The sequence below is a fragment of the Rousettus aegyptiacus genome, unplaced genomic scaffold (genome assembly GCF_014176215.1).
Source record: "Rousettus aegyptiacus isolate mRouAeg1 unplaced genomic scaffold, mRouAeg1.p scaffold_m13_p_1, whole genome shotgun sequence".
Taxonomy (NCBI): domain Eukaryota; kingdom Metazoa; phylum Chordata; class Mammalia; order Chiroptera; family Pteropodidae; genus Rousettus; species Rousettus aegyptiacus.
In genome coordinates, this window is record NW_023416284.1 from 84,041,844 (window position 1) to 84,062,173 (window position 20,330).

At 38.0% G+C, this 20,330-nt stretch overlaps 1 protein-coding gene across 2 annotated transcripts in view; it reads right to left on the minus strand.

The window, feature by feature from the left end:
- BPHL (biphenyl hydrolase like) overlaps positions 1–17,635 on the minus strand; it is a 40,290-nt gene extending 22,655 nt beyond the window's left edge. Inside the window, exons 1-4 of one of the 2 annotated variants that reach the window (XM_016166683.2) lie at positions 17,477–17,635; positions 11,307–11,410; positions 8,663–8,829; positions 7,234–7,387 (exon numbers count right to left, since the gene is read on the minus strand). In XM_016166683.2, the coding sequence (XP_016022169.2) occupies positions 7,234–7,387; positions 8,663–8,829; positions 11,307–11,410; positions 17,477–17,583 (532 nt within the window). In that variant the 5' untranslated portion in view covers positions 17,584–17,635. Of the gene's footprint in view, positions 1–7,233; positions 7,388–8,662; positions 8,830–11,297; positions 11,411–17,476 lie in introns of both variants that reach the window. The other variant, XM_016166681.2, reaches the window with a different exon arrangement.
- Between the last annotated feature and the right edge of the window lie 2,695 nt (positions 17,636–20,330).

Here is a 20,330-nt window from a genome sequence, read left to right on the forward strand (position 1 = left end):
TCCATTACACACCATGAACAACCAAGGTGACAAGGCATCTCAGAAAGAAAGAGAAAAATCTCCAGAAAATAAGCCTACAGGCATAGAAATATACAACTTAAATGACAGAGAATTCAGAATGGTACTTCTGATAAAAACTCAGTGAGTTCTGAAATGAATCATAACAATTTCAGGAACTGAAAAACAACTAAAGCAGAATGAGTTTTTTTAACAAAGAGATTGAAACCCTCAAAAAGAACCTAATAGACCTTCTGGAGATAAAGAACACACTGAAAGAATTGAAAAATGAAATAGCAAGCTTGGGAAACTGAGTAGACCAAATGGAGGAAAGGATCAGTGATATCGAAGACAAAATGTAGATATAAATCAAAAGGAAGAAGAGAGAAACCAAAGAATGAAAAATAATGAAAGAGAAATGAACTAGCTGATACCATCAGGAGAGGAAACATAAGAATAATGGGAATTCTCGAAGGGGAGGAAAAGGAACAGGGATTAGAAAGCACTTTCAGACAAATAGTTAATGAGAATTTCCCAAATCTAAGGAATGAGCTGGAGATTAGAATTCAAGAAGTCAATAGAACACCCAATTGTCTCAACCCAAAAAGGCCTTCACCAAGACACACTATATTAAAATTACCAAAAATCAACGACAAAGATAGAATTCTCAAGGCAGCCAGGGAAAAGAAGATGGTAGCCTATAAAAAAAAAAAAAAAAAAAAATCAGATGATTATCAATCAGACTTCTCAGCACAAACCTTACAAGCCAGAAAGGAGTGGAATCAAATATTCAAACTATAAATGACAAGAAACATCAGCCATGAATAATGTATCCAAAGAGGCTCTACTTAGATATGAAGGAGAAATAAAGACCTTTCCAGACATACAAAAGTTGAGGGAATTCTTCACTACAAAGCCTGCGCTGCAGAAATACTGAAAGAGGTCAACTTACCTAAAACAAAATGACAAAAAAAAAAAAAAAAAAAAAAATGCGTAATTAGGAGTAAGTGACTAGCAGGCTGATAAAAGCAGAAGAGTGCAATACTTACTATGAACAGGGCATTATAAACTAAAGAAAAGAAGAGATTTGCTATAGCAAGATAGTAATGAAACTTCAGCACACATAGGGACAAAATGAGACAACAATGACTGAAATGGGGAGAATTCAAAGATCCAAATTCGCAAGGGAGAGTGAAAATAAGGCACATGCAGAAGAAAAGGGGTGACTGTATATGTACAACTATCTTTTTCATATTTGTAATAGTAACCACAGGCCAAAGATTTAGAACGAAGTATATAATATAAAATAAGAAGGACCAGAGGGTAAACTCACAAAAGCCAATCAAGATAAAGAAAACAGAAACACAAGGACAAGGAAGCAATGGAAACACCGAACTACCAGAAAGCCAAAGATAAAATGGCTATAAAAACACCTCATATTTCAATAATCACCCTAAATGTAAATGGACTGAACTCAACAATAAAAAGGCACAGAGTTGCAGATTGGATCAAAAAACAAAACCCAACCATATGTTGCCTCTAGTAGACACATCTCAGTTCCAAACACAAAAATAGACTCAAAGTGAAAGGGTGGAAAATGATGTTTCAAGCAAATGGCATTCAGAGAAAAGGGGAAGGAGCAATACTAATATCAGACGAAATAGACTTCAAGATCAAAAAGGTAAAGAAAGATACTGAGGGACCCTTAATAATGATAACGGGAATCATGCACCAAGAAGACATAACACTTATTAATATCTATGCTCCCAATCAGGGAGCCCTGAAATATATAAAGCAGTTACTAACAGAACTAAAGGAAGAAACAGACCAAAACACTATCTTAGTAGGGGACCCAAATACCCCACTGTCAGATATGGAAGATCATCCAAACAGAAAATCTATAAGGAAGTAACATCCTTAAATGATACATTAGACCAGTTGGGCATAATTAAGATTTAAGGAGCCTTCCATCCTAAAACAGCTGCTTATACATTCTTCTCTACTGCACATGGAACATTCTCAAGGAATGACCACATACTGGGTCACAGAGATAGCCTCAACAAATATGAGGACTGAAATCATACCAACCATATTCTCTGATCATAATGCTTTGACACTAGAGATCAACTGAAAAAAGAAAGGCCTACCTCTAAAAATGAGAACAAGCCCAAATAAACGACCTAACACTTCATCTTACAAAAACTAGAAAAGGAAGAACAAATGAAGCCTAAAGTTAGCAAAAGGAAAGAAATAAAATTAGAGCAGAAATAAAAGAAATTGAAAACAAAAAAATAAGAGAAAATATAAATGCAACAAAGAGCTGATTCTTCGAGAAGGTTAATAAGAGTGACAAACCCCTGGCTAGACTCACTAAAGAAAAAAGATTAAGGACACATGTAAACAAAATCAGGGACAAAAAGAGGAGAAATTACAACAGACATCACAGAAATATAAAAGATCATACAAGAATACTATGAAAAAGTATATAACACCAAATTTAATAACCTAGAAGGAATGAGCAAGTACTTAGAAAGGTACAACCTTCCTAGACTGAATCAAGAATTGGAAAATCTAAATAGATCAATCAGCAGTATGGAAATTGAACCAATTATTAAAAATCTACCAAAAAGTAAAAGTCCAGGACCAGGTGGCTTAACCAGTGAATTCTGCCAAACATTCAAAGAAGATTTAATACCTATTCTCCTCAAACTCTTTAAAAAAATCAAAGAGGAGGCAATACATCCTAACTCATTTTATGAGACCAATCCTATCCTGATATTAAAACCTGGTAAAGATAACACAAAAAGAAAACTACGGACCAATATCTCTCATGAACACAGATGCAAAAATCCTAAATAAGATACTAGCAAACCAAATATAGCAACATATTAAAAAGATGATACACCACGATCAAGTGGGCTTCATTCCAGGGGCACAGGGATGGTTCAACATATGCAAATCAATTAAAGTGTTATCCTACATAAATAAATTTAAAAATAAGATTCATATGGTCATATTAATACATGCAGAAAAAGCCTTTGACAAGATATAGCTCCCATTTATGATCAAAACGCTTAACAAAACTGGTATAGAAGGAAAGTCCCTTAACATAATAAAGGCCATCTATGACAAGTCCTCAGCCAACATTATACTTAATGGTGAAAAACTAAAACCCTTCCGTCTAAGATCAGGAACTAGGCATGGCTATCCACTATCTCCTCTGTTATTCGATATAACATTGGAGATCCTAGGGAGTGCAATCAGGCCTGAGAAAGATATGAAGCATCCAAAAAGAAAACGAAGAAGTCAAACTGTCACTATTTGTGGATGACATGATTCTCTATATAGAAAACCCTAAAGACTCCACAAGAACACTACTAGAAACAATAAGCAAATATAGTAAAGTATCTGGATACAAAATCAATGTTCAAAAATCCATAGCATTTCTATACTCTAACAACAAAGTATCAGAAAAAGAAGGGGAAAAAATAATTCCTTTTGAAATTGCAATAACAACAAAGAATAAAATACCTAGTAATAAATCTAATGAAACAAGTGAAGAATTCATATAATGAAAACTATAAAACCCTATTAAAAGAAATAGAAAAAGATACAAAGAAATAGAAAGATATTCCATGTTCTTGGATTGGAAGAATCCAAGTTAAAATGACCATATTACCTAAAGCATTATACAGATTTAATGCAATCCCCATCAAAATCCCATAGGTATTTTTTAAAGAACTTGAAGTAAAAATCATCAGATTCGTATGGAAACACAAAAGATCCCAAATTCCCAAAGCCATCCTGAGAAAAAAGAATGAGGCTGGAGGCATCACTCTCCCTGACTTCAAATTGTACTACAAAGCGACAGTAATCAAAACAGTATGGCATTGGCGGAAAAATAGAAACACAGACAAGTGGAACAGAATCGAGAGTCCATAAATAAATCCATATTTATATAGGCAAATAATTTTTGACAAAAATGCCAAAAACATACAGTGGAGAAAAGAAAGCCTCTACAATAAGTAGTGCTGGGAAAACTGGAAAGCCACTTGCAAAAAGGATGAAACTAGACTGTTGTCTATCACTACACACCAAAATTAACTCAAAATGGATTAAAGACCTGAATATAAGACCTGAAACAATAAAATGCATAGAAGAAAACATAGGAACTAAACTCAAGGACCTTGGGCTTAAAGAGGATTTTATGAATTTGACCTCAAAGGCAAGGGAAGTAATAGCAAAAGTAAATAAATGGGACTACATCAAACTAATAAGCTTCTGCTCAACAAAAGAAACCATCAACAGGGTAAACAGACAACCAGCCAAATGGGAAAATATATTTGCATGCAACACCTCCAATAAGGGCCTAATATTCAAAATATATAAAGAACTCATATGACTCAATAACAACAACAAAAACGAAAAATCTGATCAAAAAATGGGCAGAGGACCTGAACAGAGACTTCTTCCCAGAGGACATACAAATTGCCAACAAATATATGAAAAGATGCTAACATCACTAGCTAGTAGGGAAATGATAATCAAAACCACAATGAGATACCATCTCACACCTGTTAGAATGGCTATAATCAACAGGAGAATTAATAATAAATGTTGGAAAAAATGTGGAGAAATAGAACCCTCATATATTGCTGGTGGAACTGCAAATTGGTACAGCCACTATGGAAAGTAGTATGGAGTTTCCTCAAAAAACTAAGAATTGATCTACCATATCAGCAATCTCTCTACTGGCTATTTACCCAAAAGACTTGAAAACTCATATTCAAAACGATATATGCACACCGATGTTCATAGTAGCATTACTCACAGTTGCCAGGACATGGAAGCAACTGAAGTGTCCTACGATAGACAATTGCCTAAAGAAGCTGTGGTACATATATTCAATGGAATATTACTCAGCCATAAAAAGAGATGAAATACTGCCATTCGCAACAACAGGGATGGACCTTGAAATAAGCAAACTAAGCAAAATAAGCCAGACAGAAAAGGTTGACAATCACATGATATCACATATATGGGATATAAACCTATAAGCAACAAATGAACAGGACAAACAAACAGAGACTCATGGACATGGGCAATGGACTAGTGGTTACCAGATGGGAGGGGTAGGGAGTACAGGAAAATAAAAAAATAAAATGTTAAAAAACATTATGTATATATAGTATGAAAAAAGAAATAAATAAACTGGCATAAAAAAACTGTAAGATGCAGCCAAAGCAGTACTTAGAGGAAAACTTATAGCATTAAAATGTTTATATTTAAAAGAAGAGTTCTAAATCAATAGTCTAAGCTTCTACTTTAAGTAATAAGAAAAAAAGCAAATTAAAACTTAAAGCAAGCAGAAGAAAGAAAATAATACAGAGCAGAAACAATAAAATTGAAGACAGAAAACAATAAAAAGAAATCAGTAAAACCAAAAGATCATTTTTTGAAAAAAAAAAAAATCAATGAAATTGATAATCTTCTAGTTAAATTGGTCAGGATAAAAAGAGAGATGACATAAATTACCAGTTTGGGGAGAAAATAAGGTGATATCACTATAGCCCTTACAAACTTTTAAGGAGTAACAAGGTAATACTACAAAGAACTCTAAAAGAATCCACTGGCTTTGACAACAAGGAAATTAAACTTATCATAGTGAGAACAGTTTTAGTAGAGTGGACCAGAATGGGAGACAGGCCGCAATAGACTGAAGAAGGAATGAGATGAGAATTACAGAAGCACAGATTACAGACGACTCTTTCAATAAGTTTGTAGGAAAGGACAAAAATGGTAAGCTAGTATCTATAGGTAAGAAGAGCAACCTTTGGAGGAGGAACCATGCCCACCTTTATAGGCTGAGAGGAAAGAGTCACACAGAGAAGTCAATGATACAGGAGAGAGAGAGAGAGAACCAAAGATCCTAGCGGCAGTGGGAGGAAATGGACCAACAACAAAGTAGAATGGCTTACTTTGCACATGACAGACACTCTCCTCTTAATCAGGTGGAGATACAATAAGAACAGGCAGGAGTACCAAGTAGGACTGGTAACTAAATCGAACTTATCATTTAAGAGTTTCATAGTTCTTCACCAAACAGAAATACTGTCAAGAACTAAGATTCTATAATAGAACATTGCCATTAAATAGTTTAAGTCATCTGAATTGCAGAACAGCTGAAAAAGACTAGATTTGTGATATTTTAGTGCATGGGTTTGCAAACTATTTCTGTAAAGGACCAGAAAGAAAATATTTTAGGCTCTGCAAGCCAAAAGGCAAAAATCAAAGATATTATGTAGATAAAGGAGAGAAACTTCCGATCTGCCTGTACTAATTCTCTGGGGTGGCCTATCCAATAGAAACATATCCAGGACAAAAAATTACTGGCCTGAAGGAAGGGTCTTGGTGGGCCAGACCAGTATGTGGTGGTGGAGGGATAGCCCAGGTCAATTTTACTTTTTGCCCCAGACCCCTCTCCACCCCCGACAGATCCTGATGCGCCCTTCTCTTCTCCCAAGGGTTCAGCAGTCTTAATTTGGGCAACCTGCTGGAAGCTAAGCAACTTCTGAATTAACAACTGAAATTCCATGACTGGGTGCCCAGTAATTGCCAACAGTCACCAGGGGCCACCAGTAAAGACCCTGGATAGCAACACTGAAAGTGGAGAATGAAACGGGGATGGAGGAGGATACCTCATCTTAGTCTCCAAGATTTATGGCGGTAACCTCCTCAATTGGTGCTTAGGCCTTACAAAAATAGGTAGCGGGACGGATTTGGCCCATTGGCTTTAGTTTGCTGGCGCCTGTTCTCATGTGTCTAAAAACCGCAAAGGACAACCTTAAAAATGTGACTGGCACGAAAATTCTTTATCAAAAGGTTTCATATTTGAATACAAGGTTCCTTTTTGTACTTATATTGTTTTAAATGGGGTAATGAATAACACTTCACATCACGCCCCCTCCTTCCTTGAAGTTCACTATCAGTAGTAGAAAACATACTGATTTAGCCCTTTCCTGAGTCATAAAAGTGTCACTTCTGGAAAGAGCTTTAAAACATAGGCTGGTTAAATTGTATAACTGTTCTGAAAATTCATTATTCTTCCTACTTTAGAATTGAGAGCTGGAAGCAGATGAGATATGGCTTGTCGGTACATATCAAAATAAGACATGAAAGGGAAGAAGGAAGAAGAGGATGCTACTTGTCACGACATCTCCAGTTCATAGAACCTACCCTGATAAATCATTTCATCTTCCTCAGTCACATAGGCGTTGGCTCCCCAAATCACCATCTTGTGGATGTAAGATGGATGTTTTGCAGCTGCAATGAGTGCTGTTATACCACCATCACTCCACCCCAGCAAAGAGACCTTCTTAAACTTCAGCATCTGTGATAATAGAACAAAAAGCACAGCACAAGTTATTGCTCCTGTTAAAAGAACCCAATAATCAATAATTAACAGCTGTGGGGTTTGGAATATCAATAGTAAAGAAAAACCTTAGAGCTCACCATTTGATGACATAAATATATTCTCTCAATTAGTTTGGTATAAATATAATTGTCATAAAAACTTAAGTACACAGTCCTGTTTTGAATTATGAAGGACCTATATCTTCGAGTTGGACAAAATCTCAAAGAACTGAAAACAATGGTGATTAGCTGTATTCGGACATCATAGCAAAGACTTTGAGAACAGTTGTGTAGATCAGAGAGGAAAGTGGATGAAATGAAGTCACTGCATCTGGTAAAGCCACTAATTGCAACTTTGCGAAGAATTGGCTAAAGGAAGGTTGGATGGTGTCATGGGGAGGGTCAATCTACCGGGTTCTGAAAATGTGTTTCACAAGGAAAATGTACAATTATTACATCTGGGAAATGCTGTCTTGAATACTTGGGAAAATTTAAGTTAAAGAATTAACAAATATCCATCCAAGATATTTCCTGATAAATTGAGATAACTACTATGAATAACGATTTGGCACTATCTTGTAAAATAATCATTTGTATCTATAATTCAGCAAGTCATCTCCTAAAATATGTATGGAAGAAAGGAAGAAAGAAGGAGAAGGAGAAGGGAAGGGGAGAGGGAAGAGGAAGAGGAAGAGGAGGAGGAAGAGGAAGAGGAAGAGGAAGAAGAAGGAAGAAGGGGAAAGGAGGAGGAGGAGGAGGAACTAAAATGCCCAGGGGAACAGAATGTTCACTGCACTTCTGTTTATAATCACAAAAAAGGCAACTTAAAAATTAAGTAATTTATCTACCTTAGAAGAGAGGTAAAACAAGATACAGTACATCCATATAATAGAACACTACGTGCTTACTGTAATGGTGATATAAACATATTTATTGACATAGAAGTATCTCCTTGACAAATTGTTCAATAAAATAGTAAGTTAGAGAAATATTAGGTACAGTATGATGACATCAATATAAACTGTGTATTTATATATGTAATAAGATTGACCAGAAAGTCTCGGTTGTAATATCTCTAAATAGTTGGATTGTGGGATATTTCTACTTTCTTCTTTATACCTATTTGAACTCTTTAAATTTTCTATAGGAATTGCATAGTATTGCCCTCACAGAAATGAAAAAACAAAAACAAGATGAATTAGTAAAGGACCAGCTATCCTCTCTCCCGTGGGCTCTTCCCTGAGAAACCCACTTTCATTAAATCAACAGCATCTTGTGCATCTCTTTCAAAAAAATCCACTGGAAAATCTCGATCAGGAGGTCTGGAATGTCCATATCCTCGAGGATCCCAGGCAACCACTGTGAAGAGCTTCTTATTTAAATTCTTAATCTGAGGTCCAAAATCAGTCTCTCCACTTCCTAAAAATACCCAATTGGTTAATTCAGGAGAATGCTTTCATTGTTTCAAACACATTACTGTTAAAACAGAAATAAGTACAATCTTAAAACAAAGTAACTAGTTTCTACTCAAAGTTAGACACCAGAATGTAATCAGCAAAGCAGTCTTGCAATGATGGAATCCATTTACTGGGAAAGATTCACTTCCTTTCCTGGTGGAGTTCAGACCTGCCTCTTATCTCCCCCTAGTGGCTACTTTGAGAAAGACAGAGGCTCTGATTCTTCATTTGGTCCTTTTTTATTATTATAGTCCTGCACTTTTGATGACTCTTCTGCTTTGTTTTCCTTTAAAAATTTTTTTAAAAGAATTAAAAAATAATTTATGAAACTTCTCAGAAATAAATATGATTCTGGGTTATTTTTTTCTTTTTTTCTTTTTTTCAAGAAGTGACTTATGAGTGAGAGAGATCCCAATATATGTAGAGAAATTTATGAGATTTGATCCAAGTTATTCAAAGTAGAATTCTAAAATCTCATTTTTTTTCTAAGCTAATGTTAATAGCCCTGAAGATTGGGGTGGGGGGGGGAGGTGGGTATAACTAGAAACCATAAAACTAAACATGGAAATGAGGGAGGAGGGTAGGGTGTGGAAGAAAGAAATCGAATTAGTTTATTTCAGTAAAACATTACAAAACAGCATATGTTAATGAGCCAGCAGTGAACTTGACTGGCAGTCCCCAGTGTGTGCACATAGAAAGTTCTCTGTGGTATGCCCACATCCACTGCATGCAGCATGTAAAGCCAGATTCTCAAGGAGTCCAGTCCACGGGCAAGTCAGAAATTTATTTTTAAGGTCTGCTTGGTTTCTGAGTACTCATAAGTCAGGCCGCATCTTACTTGATAAACTATTATCAGAAAACATCTTTCAAGATAGTGCAGGATCATTTAACATTATTGAGGACCATCATTGTTCCTGATGAGATATGCCTTTCTCAACATCATGTATACAATTCAGAAAACCCAAGCCAAAAACATAAATGGATTTCAAGCTCATGCTTACTGCTCTGACATGGGAAACTTCTCTTATGGTCCCAGAACTGGAGGGACTTCCCCATGGGAACCACCCTGAAGGAGGGGCAGGAGGTGAGAAAGCAGGAAAAGAAAAGTCTTATTCAAGACCAATTTCAGAAATAACACTTGCTTTCTGGCATACAGGTACACATTTGAAGATACTAGAACCTTAAAAAAACTTTAAGGAACAATTATACAATACTTGACAAGAAAACATCAACACTGGTTGCCTGTGGAGAGGGGAACTGGGTGCTTGGGACAGGGGACTGGGAGAGAGAACCTCAGTGTTTACCTTTTTAATTTTTGAATCAGGTTAATGTTTTACATAAACAAAAATTAAATTGTCAAAAGTTTTTTATATCTGGACAATAACTGCGATACTGAAATAATGGAAATCTAAGCCGGCAAACTGTTCATTGCTTTACAGATAACTGTGGCTCTACATTAGCCATTGGAGTAAATGTCTTCCTTCATTACATAGCTTAAGGGAAAAAATGGTACTATCTAGATAAGGATGACTCAGTAGCACAATGGTACCACAATCAAGTGAAGATCAGGCAGGTGGAACCATCAAGTAACTGAAAAATTTTAGGAGAAAGAAGCAAAGCATAAAGAAAGTACATATTGGTAACAATTCAATGCTAAAACCCTTAAAACCAATTTTGAGATGTCCTGGAATCACTGGAAATTTTCCCCCTGAACTTTCTACATCTCAATTTCTTTTCTATAAAATGGCATTGAGATCCAGCTGGCTTTACGATGCTCCATTCATACCAATCTAATTTTGGTTTTCGAAAAGCCTTTAAACTCAGTTTTGTTCTTAGCTCTTACTTTAATTAAACATATCGTCAACCACAACAAGGCAATCAATCCATCTTTCAGTACTAAAAGTCTCTCATCCTGGAACCCTTGAATTCCAGGCAAACTGGGATGGTTGGTCACTCACTCATCTTCTTCCTTCATTTATCCCTTCTTCCCACATCCCTTTCCTTGACTCCTGTCATCCTCTCAAACTGTAGGCAACTAACCATACAATGTGCTTGCATGGAAAAAAACAGGTATTTAAAGGAACTATATATATATATATATTTATATATATATTTATATATATATTTATATATATATATTTATAAATATATATATATATAGGATAAAATTGGTCTCAGGGATCTAAGGGGAGGCCTTGCTCTCAAGGCTGTCCTTTAGGCATATGGCTCATCACATTTATATATATATATAAATATATTTATATTTATATATATATATATCAGAAAGCTATCTTTCAGTATCACTGAAAGTTGATTGTAGCAAATAGTACTTAAAGCATTTCAGCAAAGCACTAAAATTAATAATCAACATTTGGCAACTACTATTGTGAAAGCATCATAGGTTACACAGCAAGAACATTCCATTAAAACCTTCCAGACCCAACATTCCAGGAAGCAGCAGGACTGCATGATTGCCCTCTCCGGTCCGCTGGTAATGCAGGTGGACACCATTCACAGCCACTTTGGCAGAGGTTACCGAGGTACTAGACAGAAGAGAAAAAACCCATCACCAAAGGAAAATTATTATTTAGTGGTGCCAAAGTAATATGACAAAACTGCCATTTTATATACACGAGTCAGTTCTAGTACCCTTCTCAGTCTTCTTGGATTATTTTGATTTGTGCTTCAGTTTTCCTAACCTAAAAAGGACATAGGTTTGTATCTTCTTTACTAGGCTGCAGGTCTGGATTGTATATTCATGTTTGAATATCCTGCAGGAGCAGCTCAGGCTTACCCTACAAAAGTACCGATTGGCTTGCTCAAGTCAATGGCCCTACGGGCCCATGGGCACATGCCTGGTGAGCTGGAAGCCGGTGGTGCCAAAGGGCAGGCTGACATGGGAGCTCCACACAATGATATGTGAGGCTGAGCATCAGCAGCACAGACCCTTAGCAGGTCTAGGGAAGCTACCTAGACCTACAGCTGTCTTGGCACCATTCCTAAGGATAAAATTGGTCTCAGGGATCTAAGGGGAGGCCTTGCTCTCAAGGCTGTCCTTTAGGCATATGGCTCATCACATTCCCTAGCCAGCTATAGAAGGGCTCAAGTTAGGAATGCCCGACTGCACTGATATATGACCAGACTGGTTTTTAAGATGTTGAGATATTTCTGGGTTGATTGTTAAATAGCTGGGTCCATAAGCTCTCAGCTCAAGAGCCCTCCTCCTGTCACCAATCCTCCTTGGCACAAGACCTCCTGTGATGCAGCATCTAACTGCACATGTTGGCATGGAGACGGTCTTGAGCCAGGGCTACTGGTAGGGTCTGTTCTGTCTGAATGATGCATGCGCTGTACCAGGTGTTATGTTCTGATTAACCTCTCCTCAGCTGCTTTTTCAGAAGCTCTGAGATGACTGTGCTGGGATATATCAGAAAAGAGCATATACAAAGGCCCTGCATTAGGCTCTAACAGCCTCCCCACCAATTTCCCAGATGGCTGAATGACAGGAGGGACATTATGGTATGCCGGGACAGATACTGGAACAAATGTGTTAAATACAGGTACATCATTTTAAACACCACACCATTTCTAGACATGTATGACAGAATTGGTTGGTAACAAGGCTTGACATAACTATAAGCACATTATCTACAGAAATATTATGGGAGGAGCAATAATAAAGCCACTGAGCAATGGTAGTGTCATACTGACACTGCCAAGTTACCTATTATTAATATCTTATTCCTCTGAGTAATTCATTTTTATTGTTAAGATGGCTCTAGGAACAAGATAAAAGCAAATAATACTCTACTAATAGTCATTTCAGCAAACATTTGTTTACTGACACATTTGCTTTGCTCACGGTCTAGAAGAAAAGATAAAGACACAAAGATTGATTTGCAAACCTGCAGGGAAGGGTAGGGTATGAGTGAGGAAAGAAGAGCTTGAAGTACATGGTTGGAGCCAAAGTTATTCCTATTTCCTGTGTTCACCACACAGGAATGAGGCATCTCCCCAAATAAAGGTGACCAGCATTTGCGCAGCTCACGTTAGTGAGGATGTGTACCTTTATTACTCCTGTTCCATAACTATTTCTGAGGGGCTCGCTCCCCTTCTTGAGTCAAGGACATGCTCGTAAAAGTCATTGTATACAGTGAAGATATTATGTACAATACGAGGAACCTCGGCCCACCCAGCCAACTTTCTCAATGTCCAAGCTAGTGTGTGCTGCTGACTTGATTCTGTCTGCCTCTCTTCAGGAGGCCAGGAATCAGCCCTAGGGCACTGGCTTATGCAAGCTTCCTTTCCTTCTGCTTCCATGATCATTCCAAAATCTCTTCTGCAAAAAAACCTAATTTCCCTCTGTACTTGGATATGTCTAAAGTACATATTCTATCCCATATTCTCAAGAGCCCTAATAAGAATACAGAAATAAAACCAGAAAGTCTAGAATTGGGCATAATGGCAACTCAATGTCAGGGAGGGGTTATTAAGGGAGAAGACTTTAAGGGTGGCTTTAGAGGAGAGAGGGATCACGTCGGGGTTGAAGAAGAGTGCGAAAATAGAGTTTGAGATGAACTTCCAAGAATATGGTGGCACGGGTGATTCTAGAAGAAATAGTATGATCAAAGGCCCAGGACATATGTGGTAACAAGGCAGGATTCAGCCTGGCAGGAGTGTGGGGGCAAAGAAGGAACATATTTTGAGGCTAAACAGTTAAAGGGTTTGCAGTTAAGGCTAAGTACTTTGTCATCAACACCCTGTATGGAGTCACACGAGAGGCACCTGTCATTATCCCTTAGGGTTAGTGGAGCTTGCCAGAACCTTTCATTGGTCTCTACTTTGGGGAAACAGGATAGAAGACTGCTTATGAACAAAAGCAAATCAAATGCAAATTGATTTCAAGCATAAGAAAAAAAGTTTATTTTAAAAAATAAGTTATTAAATGATTTTAACGTAAATATAATTGAAATGGGTATAGCATTTTTTCTTCACCTTATCAAGGGGCCCTTTAGACAGCAGGTCTTACATAAATATTGTTATGGGTATGGTGAAAGATAATCAACTACAGAGATCAGGCCTTGAATGGCTCCAATATGTGCTTATTACTTGAACCACATTCAAGATACCAAATTTTCCAAAATCTCAGGTTAAAAAAAAAAAAAAGATAGTAAAGTTCAGAACTTTTAAAGAACAAGAATGAATCCCTTTCCATTGCGGCTATCAATTTGTCTTTTCCATAATTTTCTCCCTCCTAATAATTGCTTTTCTAATCCAGGTATTCTTAATCAGATGTGTACATTAGAATTACCCATGGAAAGTTAAAAATATACCTGCTTAGGACAACCCTGGGAGACCATCATTCAGTGACTAGGGTAGAGCCCTGGCATGTACTTTCTAAAATGCCAAGACCCTACTGTACTATTCACTCATTCACGTATTTCCTGGACATCTACTTTGTCTGGGTGTTCCATGTTGCTTAAAGGCTGGCAGCAAGGCAGATAATTCAACCTGCAAGCAGCAGGTACTATACAGTTTGCCAAGTACTATAACAAAGAAGTAGAGGGATACAGGAGACTCAAGGAGGTTAAAGGGGGTGGGTTTGGCATCAGACACCACCAAGTTCACCAAGCCTTCACCAACATCGACAAGGATACCCACTCAGCTCCTTTTTATGAGAGCATTTCCTGCCTCCTGCTATATCAGTGGAGCTAAAACTTAGATTTTAAACATCTAGCAAACTTTTTTTTAAGTGCCCAATAAATTTTAATTATTATTATAACTATGCGTATTTTTTTTCTTTTCTGGCAAACTTTTAAATCTCTGGATGCCCAGACTGCACTAAATCAACATCTCTGGGGTAGGATCCAGGTATCTGTATATTTTCAAATCCCCAAGAGATTCCAATAGGTAACCCAGGTTAAAAATAACTGTACGGAGTTAATTTCTTGAAGGAGAAAAAAAAAATCTATTTCCCTTTTGAAAACAGCCTGGAGGAAGGCATACTCATCTAGAAAAGCTTGTCTTATCTGGTATTTGTCCTTGACTCAGGCAATTTTATGAAAGGGCTGGACGTCTGGAGCAATACACCAGCATCCAGGTCCTGATTTAGGGGGCTGAGCTGTTTCCCTCAAAGAGGGAGTGTTTATTGTGGGGAGAGGTAAGAATGTAACAGTTTGGGGCAAATGATTAAACTAAAAGTAACATTTAGTTTAATTATTAAACTAAATAAGGCACTCTGCTAAGAATTTATCTTATTCTTCTTTTCCTATGTGATGTATATTATACTTAACCTAATTTTACCTCTGAGGAACCTGAGGATTAGAGAGTCTAGGTAATTTGCCTCATACTGCTAGTAAATTGCAAAGTCAAGATGAGAATCTGATCCTCTGACGCCAGAGCCTTTGGCACTTCCACACTTTGCTTAGAAATAAAAATGGAGGCTATTAATAAGATACATCCTTACTTTGAAAGTCCTACATAGCCTTTATATCTTGCATGTTTAGCTTTTTCTTCTGTATATTTTTTCCAAAGTAACCATTGGCTACAATGAAGTTACCCCCAGGCATAGATTTACGCGAATTTTGATGACATAATTTTACATCTTTTGTACATTGTATTAGTATGTAGATATTCATATTTGTGCCATCACTAATTTTACCTACTAATTACTTCTTATTATGTCCCAGGCCTTTTACATTCATTGTCTCAAACCCTCAACAATTCTGCAAGGCATGCAGCTTGGAGAGGTTAGGTTACTTGCTTATGTTCATGCAGCTACGACGTGGCAATGTAGCTGTTTGAACGCCAGAAGCCATGTTTTTTCTGTAACCTCATAAATGAAGAGTCCCCAACAGGGCTCCAGTAGCGAGGCCACACTTACCCTGACTGTCAGAGAGAAGGTGGTGGCAGGCCCCAGGGGTAGGAGAGTCTGATTCTCTGGCAGAGCAACCCAAGGTTGAACTCGGAAAACATTTTTATTCAGGCAGGTTGTCAGGTTCTGTAAATTATTAACATCACAACTGTACACAACGTGCAATTCCTAGTTATAAATGGAACTTACTCGTCAATAGTTAATTGCATAATTGCACATTTTTAAACTGGCCCTGGAACAAACCATCTTACAGATTACAAAATAAGAAGAGTCAGAGTTCAAAACAATAGAGTTAAAAACAAGTTTCTTGGAATACGGCTCAATTGTAGGTTGGGCCCTGGCTGTCCTGCAGCAAAGGTTTTACAGGAGTACTCAGACCTTACACTGTGCTGCAGCTTTGTTTCCGGATTAACCAAAATCACTGCTTGTTTCCTCCCATTACGTGTCATATCAATTTGCTACTGCATTTATAAAATGGCAATTCAAAATGCAGAGAAATCTGTTTTTCAGAGCTATTTTAGGAAGAATGATTTGCATTGCTAATAGATAGGCCTTCTTGCAATCATTAAATAACCTATTGTAACTCTGATATCACTACAATCACAGTAACTTTACTTCAGTCCCTTTCTGCAAACAGGAAACTGGATAAATCACCATTTTCAGTGTTTTTTCAGATTTACATTGCTGAGGATACTAACGTATTTTTCCATCTGTATCAAAACAGTCCTGAAACTCTTCAAAGATTTAATAAAAAAGAACCTAAATCAAATATGAAACTCAAGAACTAGTCAGTCATAATATAAAAATGTCATATTTTCCCTTTCTCCTTCTTCCAAATTAAGTTTTCAAATAAGAAGTTTCCACATTAGATAAAGTGAGGTTCTAAATACCTGGTACCGAGCTAGCATTTGATTTTCTTCCTTGTTATAAATGGAACTTACCCATTAATACTTAATTGCATAATATGCGCTGTGGATGTTTGTATGCGTGTGTAGGTAGGAATGTAGAGAATAAAGTAAAGCAAGCTTCATGATGCTTTATCCACATTTTCTGCCTAGTATCTCCTGGGATCAAGGACACCCGTTTTTAAGACAGTGGATCAGAGATTAACCGAGTTTTCTGTTGCCCCAGGGTCTGAAGGTCGGAAGACCCTGGAAAGTGCAACGGACTAAGAATAAGGGACTTGAGGTTCTAATCACTGTCATGTGTCTGTTACTAAGCAAATTACGTTTTCTTCCTAGGTTTCTTTAGTCTGCATAAGGAAGGGGTTGGGCTCAACCGCCCAAACCCTTTAAGGTTCCAGAGTCACAGAACTGAGGCTGAAACATGGCTGAATAGCTAGGCCAGAAGTGACAGGCAGAGGAAGATCAGCTCTACCGCCACAAGCGCACCTACCCCGGGCGCGGTCACGATTAAAAGGGAGTTTATTTAGAAAATAATTTTCCATCCGAAAAAGGACACAAGGCCCATAATTGCGCTACCTTGATACCTGCTGACATTTAAAAAATAAATAAATAAAAATATACACGGGTAAACACAAAGGCTTGTACTAAAAGAACTATTAAAACTATTAGGAACGAATAAACAAACAAACAAACAGGGCGATGAGGCCGTGCCCACGGCCCGCACCTGGAGCCAGGCCGCCGGCCAGCCTGCGCCCCTCCAGCAGCTTCCTCTCCTCTCCCAGACTGAGCCTGAGCCCGCGGACGCGGACGTGGGCGACTGCTGCCATTACCTGAACGCAGCCGCTGTCCGGGCCGCGGGAACGTAGGTCTCGGGTTTCAAAGCGCAACGGAGGAACCGCAACCGCTGCACGACCCGGTGGCCAACCGCTGCCATCATGGTCCCAGGTAGCGCCACCGCCAGGAGAGCGCGTGCGCCGAGGCCCACAGGCTGTCCGGGGCCCGCCCCGCCGCCTGGCAACGCGCATGCGCCGGGCTGCTGTAGCCCGGGCTGCTGTAGCCCGGCCTACTGGGCGCGTTCAGCCAGACTCCCTCTGCGGGCCATTTGGCTGTAGCCTGATGGGTTCTCGCTGATCTCTGTCAGAACCCGGACTTGGGGCACTATGGATACCACGGCACAGGTCATCTTATTTTGAGGTGCCAGCTCTAGTTCCAGAGGGGCACGTTACCGTTGGCTCTGCCCGGTCCCTTGCTAGGTCACCTGGCACTTTAGGGAGGCGAGGGCGCTCCCTTCCCTCCAAGAGTGGGATGCCAGTCAAGGCTCCAGTAAGGTAGGTGGAGTTGGGAGGGGAGGATGCATTTCCTTCTACAGATGACGGTAATAAAAGAATTTCACACCCATTAGAATGGCAATTACCAAAAAACCTAGACATTAATGTGTTGGTGAAACTGGAACCCTGTGCATCATTGGTGGGAATATACAGTGGTGCAATGGAAAATAGTATGGCAGTTACTTAAAAATTAAACAGAACTACCACATGATCTGGCAATTCCACTCCTGAGTATATACCCAAAAGAAATGAAAGCAGAGTCTTAATATTTATACATTCATGTTCATAGCAGCGTAATTCAGAATAGCCGAAAAGTGGAAGCAACCTACCAATAGACAAAAGTATAAATAAAATGTGTCTAAATATAATGGAATATTGTTTCGCATTAAAAAGGAAAATCTCACATGCTACAACACAGATGAACCTTGAAGACATTGTGCTCAGTGGCAAAAGCCGGACACAGAAGAACACTGTATATGAGGTACTTAGAGCACTCAAATTCATAGAGACAGAAAGTACAGTGGTGGTTGTCAGGGACTAGGGGTAGAGGAGATGGGGAGTTAGTGTTTAATAGTTACCGAGTTTCAATTTTACATGATGAAAAAGTTCTGAAATATAGTGTGATAGTAGCATAGCAATGTTAAGATACTTAATGCCACTGAGCTATACAGTTGAAAATGGTTAAGGGTAAGTTTTATGTGTATTCTACCAGAATTAAAGTTTGTTTTCAAGACCATGTAATTCAAGCTTTATAAAGGTTGTAACTCTGAATATTCAGTGGAGAAAACCACTTTAATTCTGACTAACCTTATGCCTTATCTTAACTGGAAATAAGTGATAGATCCGTGGCTTGAATTATTCTAGATGACAACAGCTTTCTTGCCTAGTTCATTATTTCTCCTCCAAGAGACCCCTTCCATTGTAATAGTCCTGTATGCACAGTGCTTTTAAGTGTTACAGCCATGGGAAGTTCTGTTACCTGCAGTGTCATCACTGGCCCATTGGAGTTTCTTGAGCAGTGAAGGCAGGTTTTGGCTTAAATATGGAATATACAAAAATATTGATATTCTTTTAACATAAATCTATCACATCTAATTTCCTGCATGGAAGGAAAGAGAATAACATTTCAGCTGACTACCATTTGACTTTCACAGATCTTTGGTGGAGTGAACATTCCCTTATTGGGACTTACTGTTGATTGAGACTTGTCAGTGATGATGAGGGTTAATACTTGTCTGTACAATTTCAACACCAGTTATCCTACTGGTGAGCAAAATGGTAGCACTGTGAGGTTTTAGGTTATTGGTGTCACAATTTAAGTACACACTTGACAGCTAGTCCTTTATAACACAAATGTGCCGTTTTAAAAATAACTTCTTATGTCAGGCACCTTATGATGCATTATCTTATTTTAATCCTCACACCAACTTTATGTATTACTGTCATCTCTTTTTATAGATGAGGAAACTAAGGTTGAGAGGTTAGGAAGCAGGGCCTAGGTATACAGCTGAAGAGTAGCAGAGGGGAATTTAAGCTTGATTTCAGAACCCTGTATATGGATTATTATATATTACAGAAGTCACTGTAATAGCATAGGTCTTCAATGATTTGTGATCATACGCCTCTGAAATCTTGATATAAACACCTTTCATTTATTGTGATTAGAAAAACTGTTCTCTATAAATAACATTAAAATGTTCAGCAAAATACTATTTAAAACATTTTGTGAAAAAAGAACTCCCTGCTTTATTCCTGAAGTCTCAGCTTCATATTATGGACCCAAAGATTATAATCATAGCAACACATGGAAAATCTGGCAAGTGACTGTGAGAAGTGGAAGTAGGTCTTATTTGCCAGTCATAACCTTAGGATCTGAATATCTTTTTTGGGACCAAGTATGGATACACTTTTTTCTCATTTTGTATTTTGTGTCATCTCTTAATTGGTTTCTGCCCAAGATTAGTGTTTTTGTGGTACTTGGGCCTTGCACTAAACTCATCAGAAACAAATTTGGCTCTTTTCAGCCCAGTTTTTAGAGAGTAGGGGCTGAAAGATAGGCCTCTTAGCTATGTTCGGAGAACAGCAGTGCTATAGGCTCTCAGGGCAGTGAGCTTTCATCCTAAGAGACAAAATGCCCTGTTCAGAAGCTTCTCCTTTTTTTTTTTTACCATCAACTTCCTGTGTTGTCATTAATTGAGTGAAAAGCAGAATATGTACATGAACTGCCAACCCAAATGGTAAAGTCACAGTGGAAAGTTAAAAACTCTGATTTCCACAAACACATTTCGATGGCTTATATCTAAGGTACAAAATTTTATTTTTAAAAAGTCCGTTAAAATACTTTCCATTTTTGCTT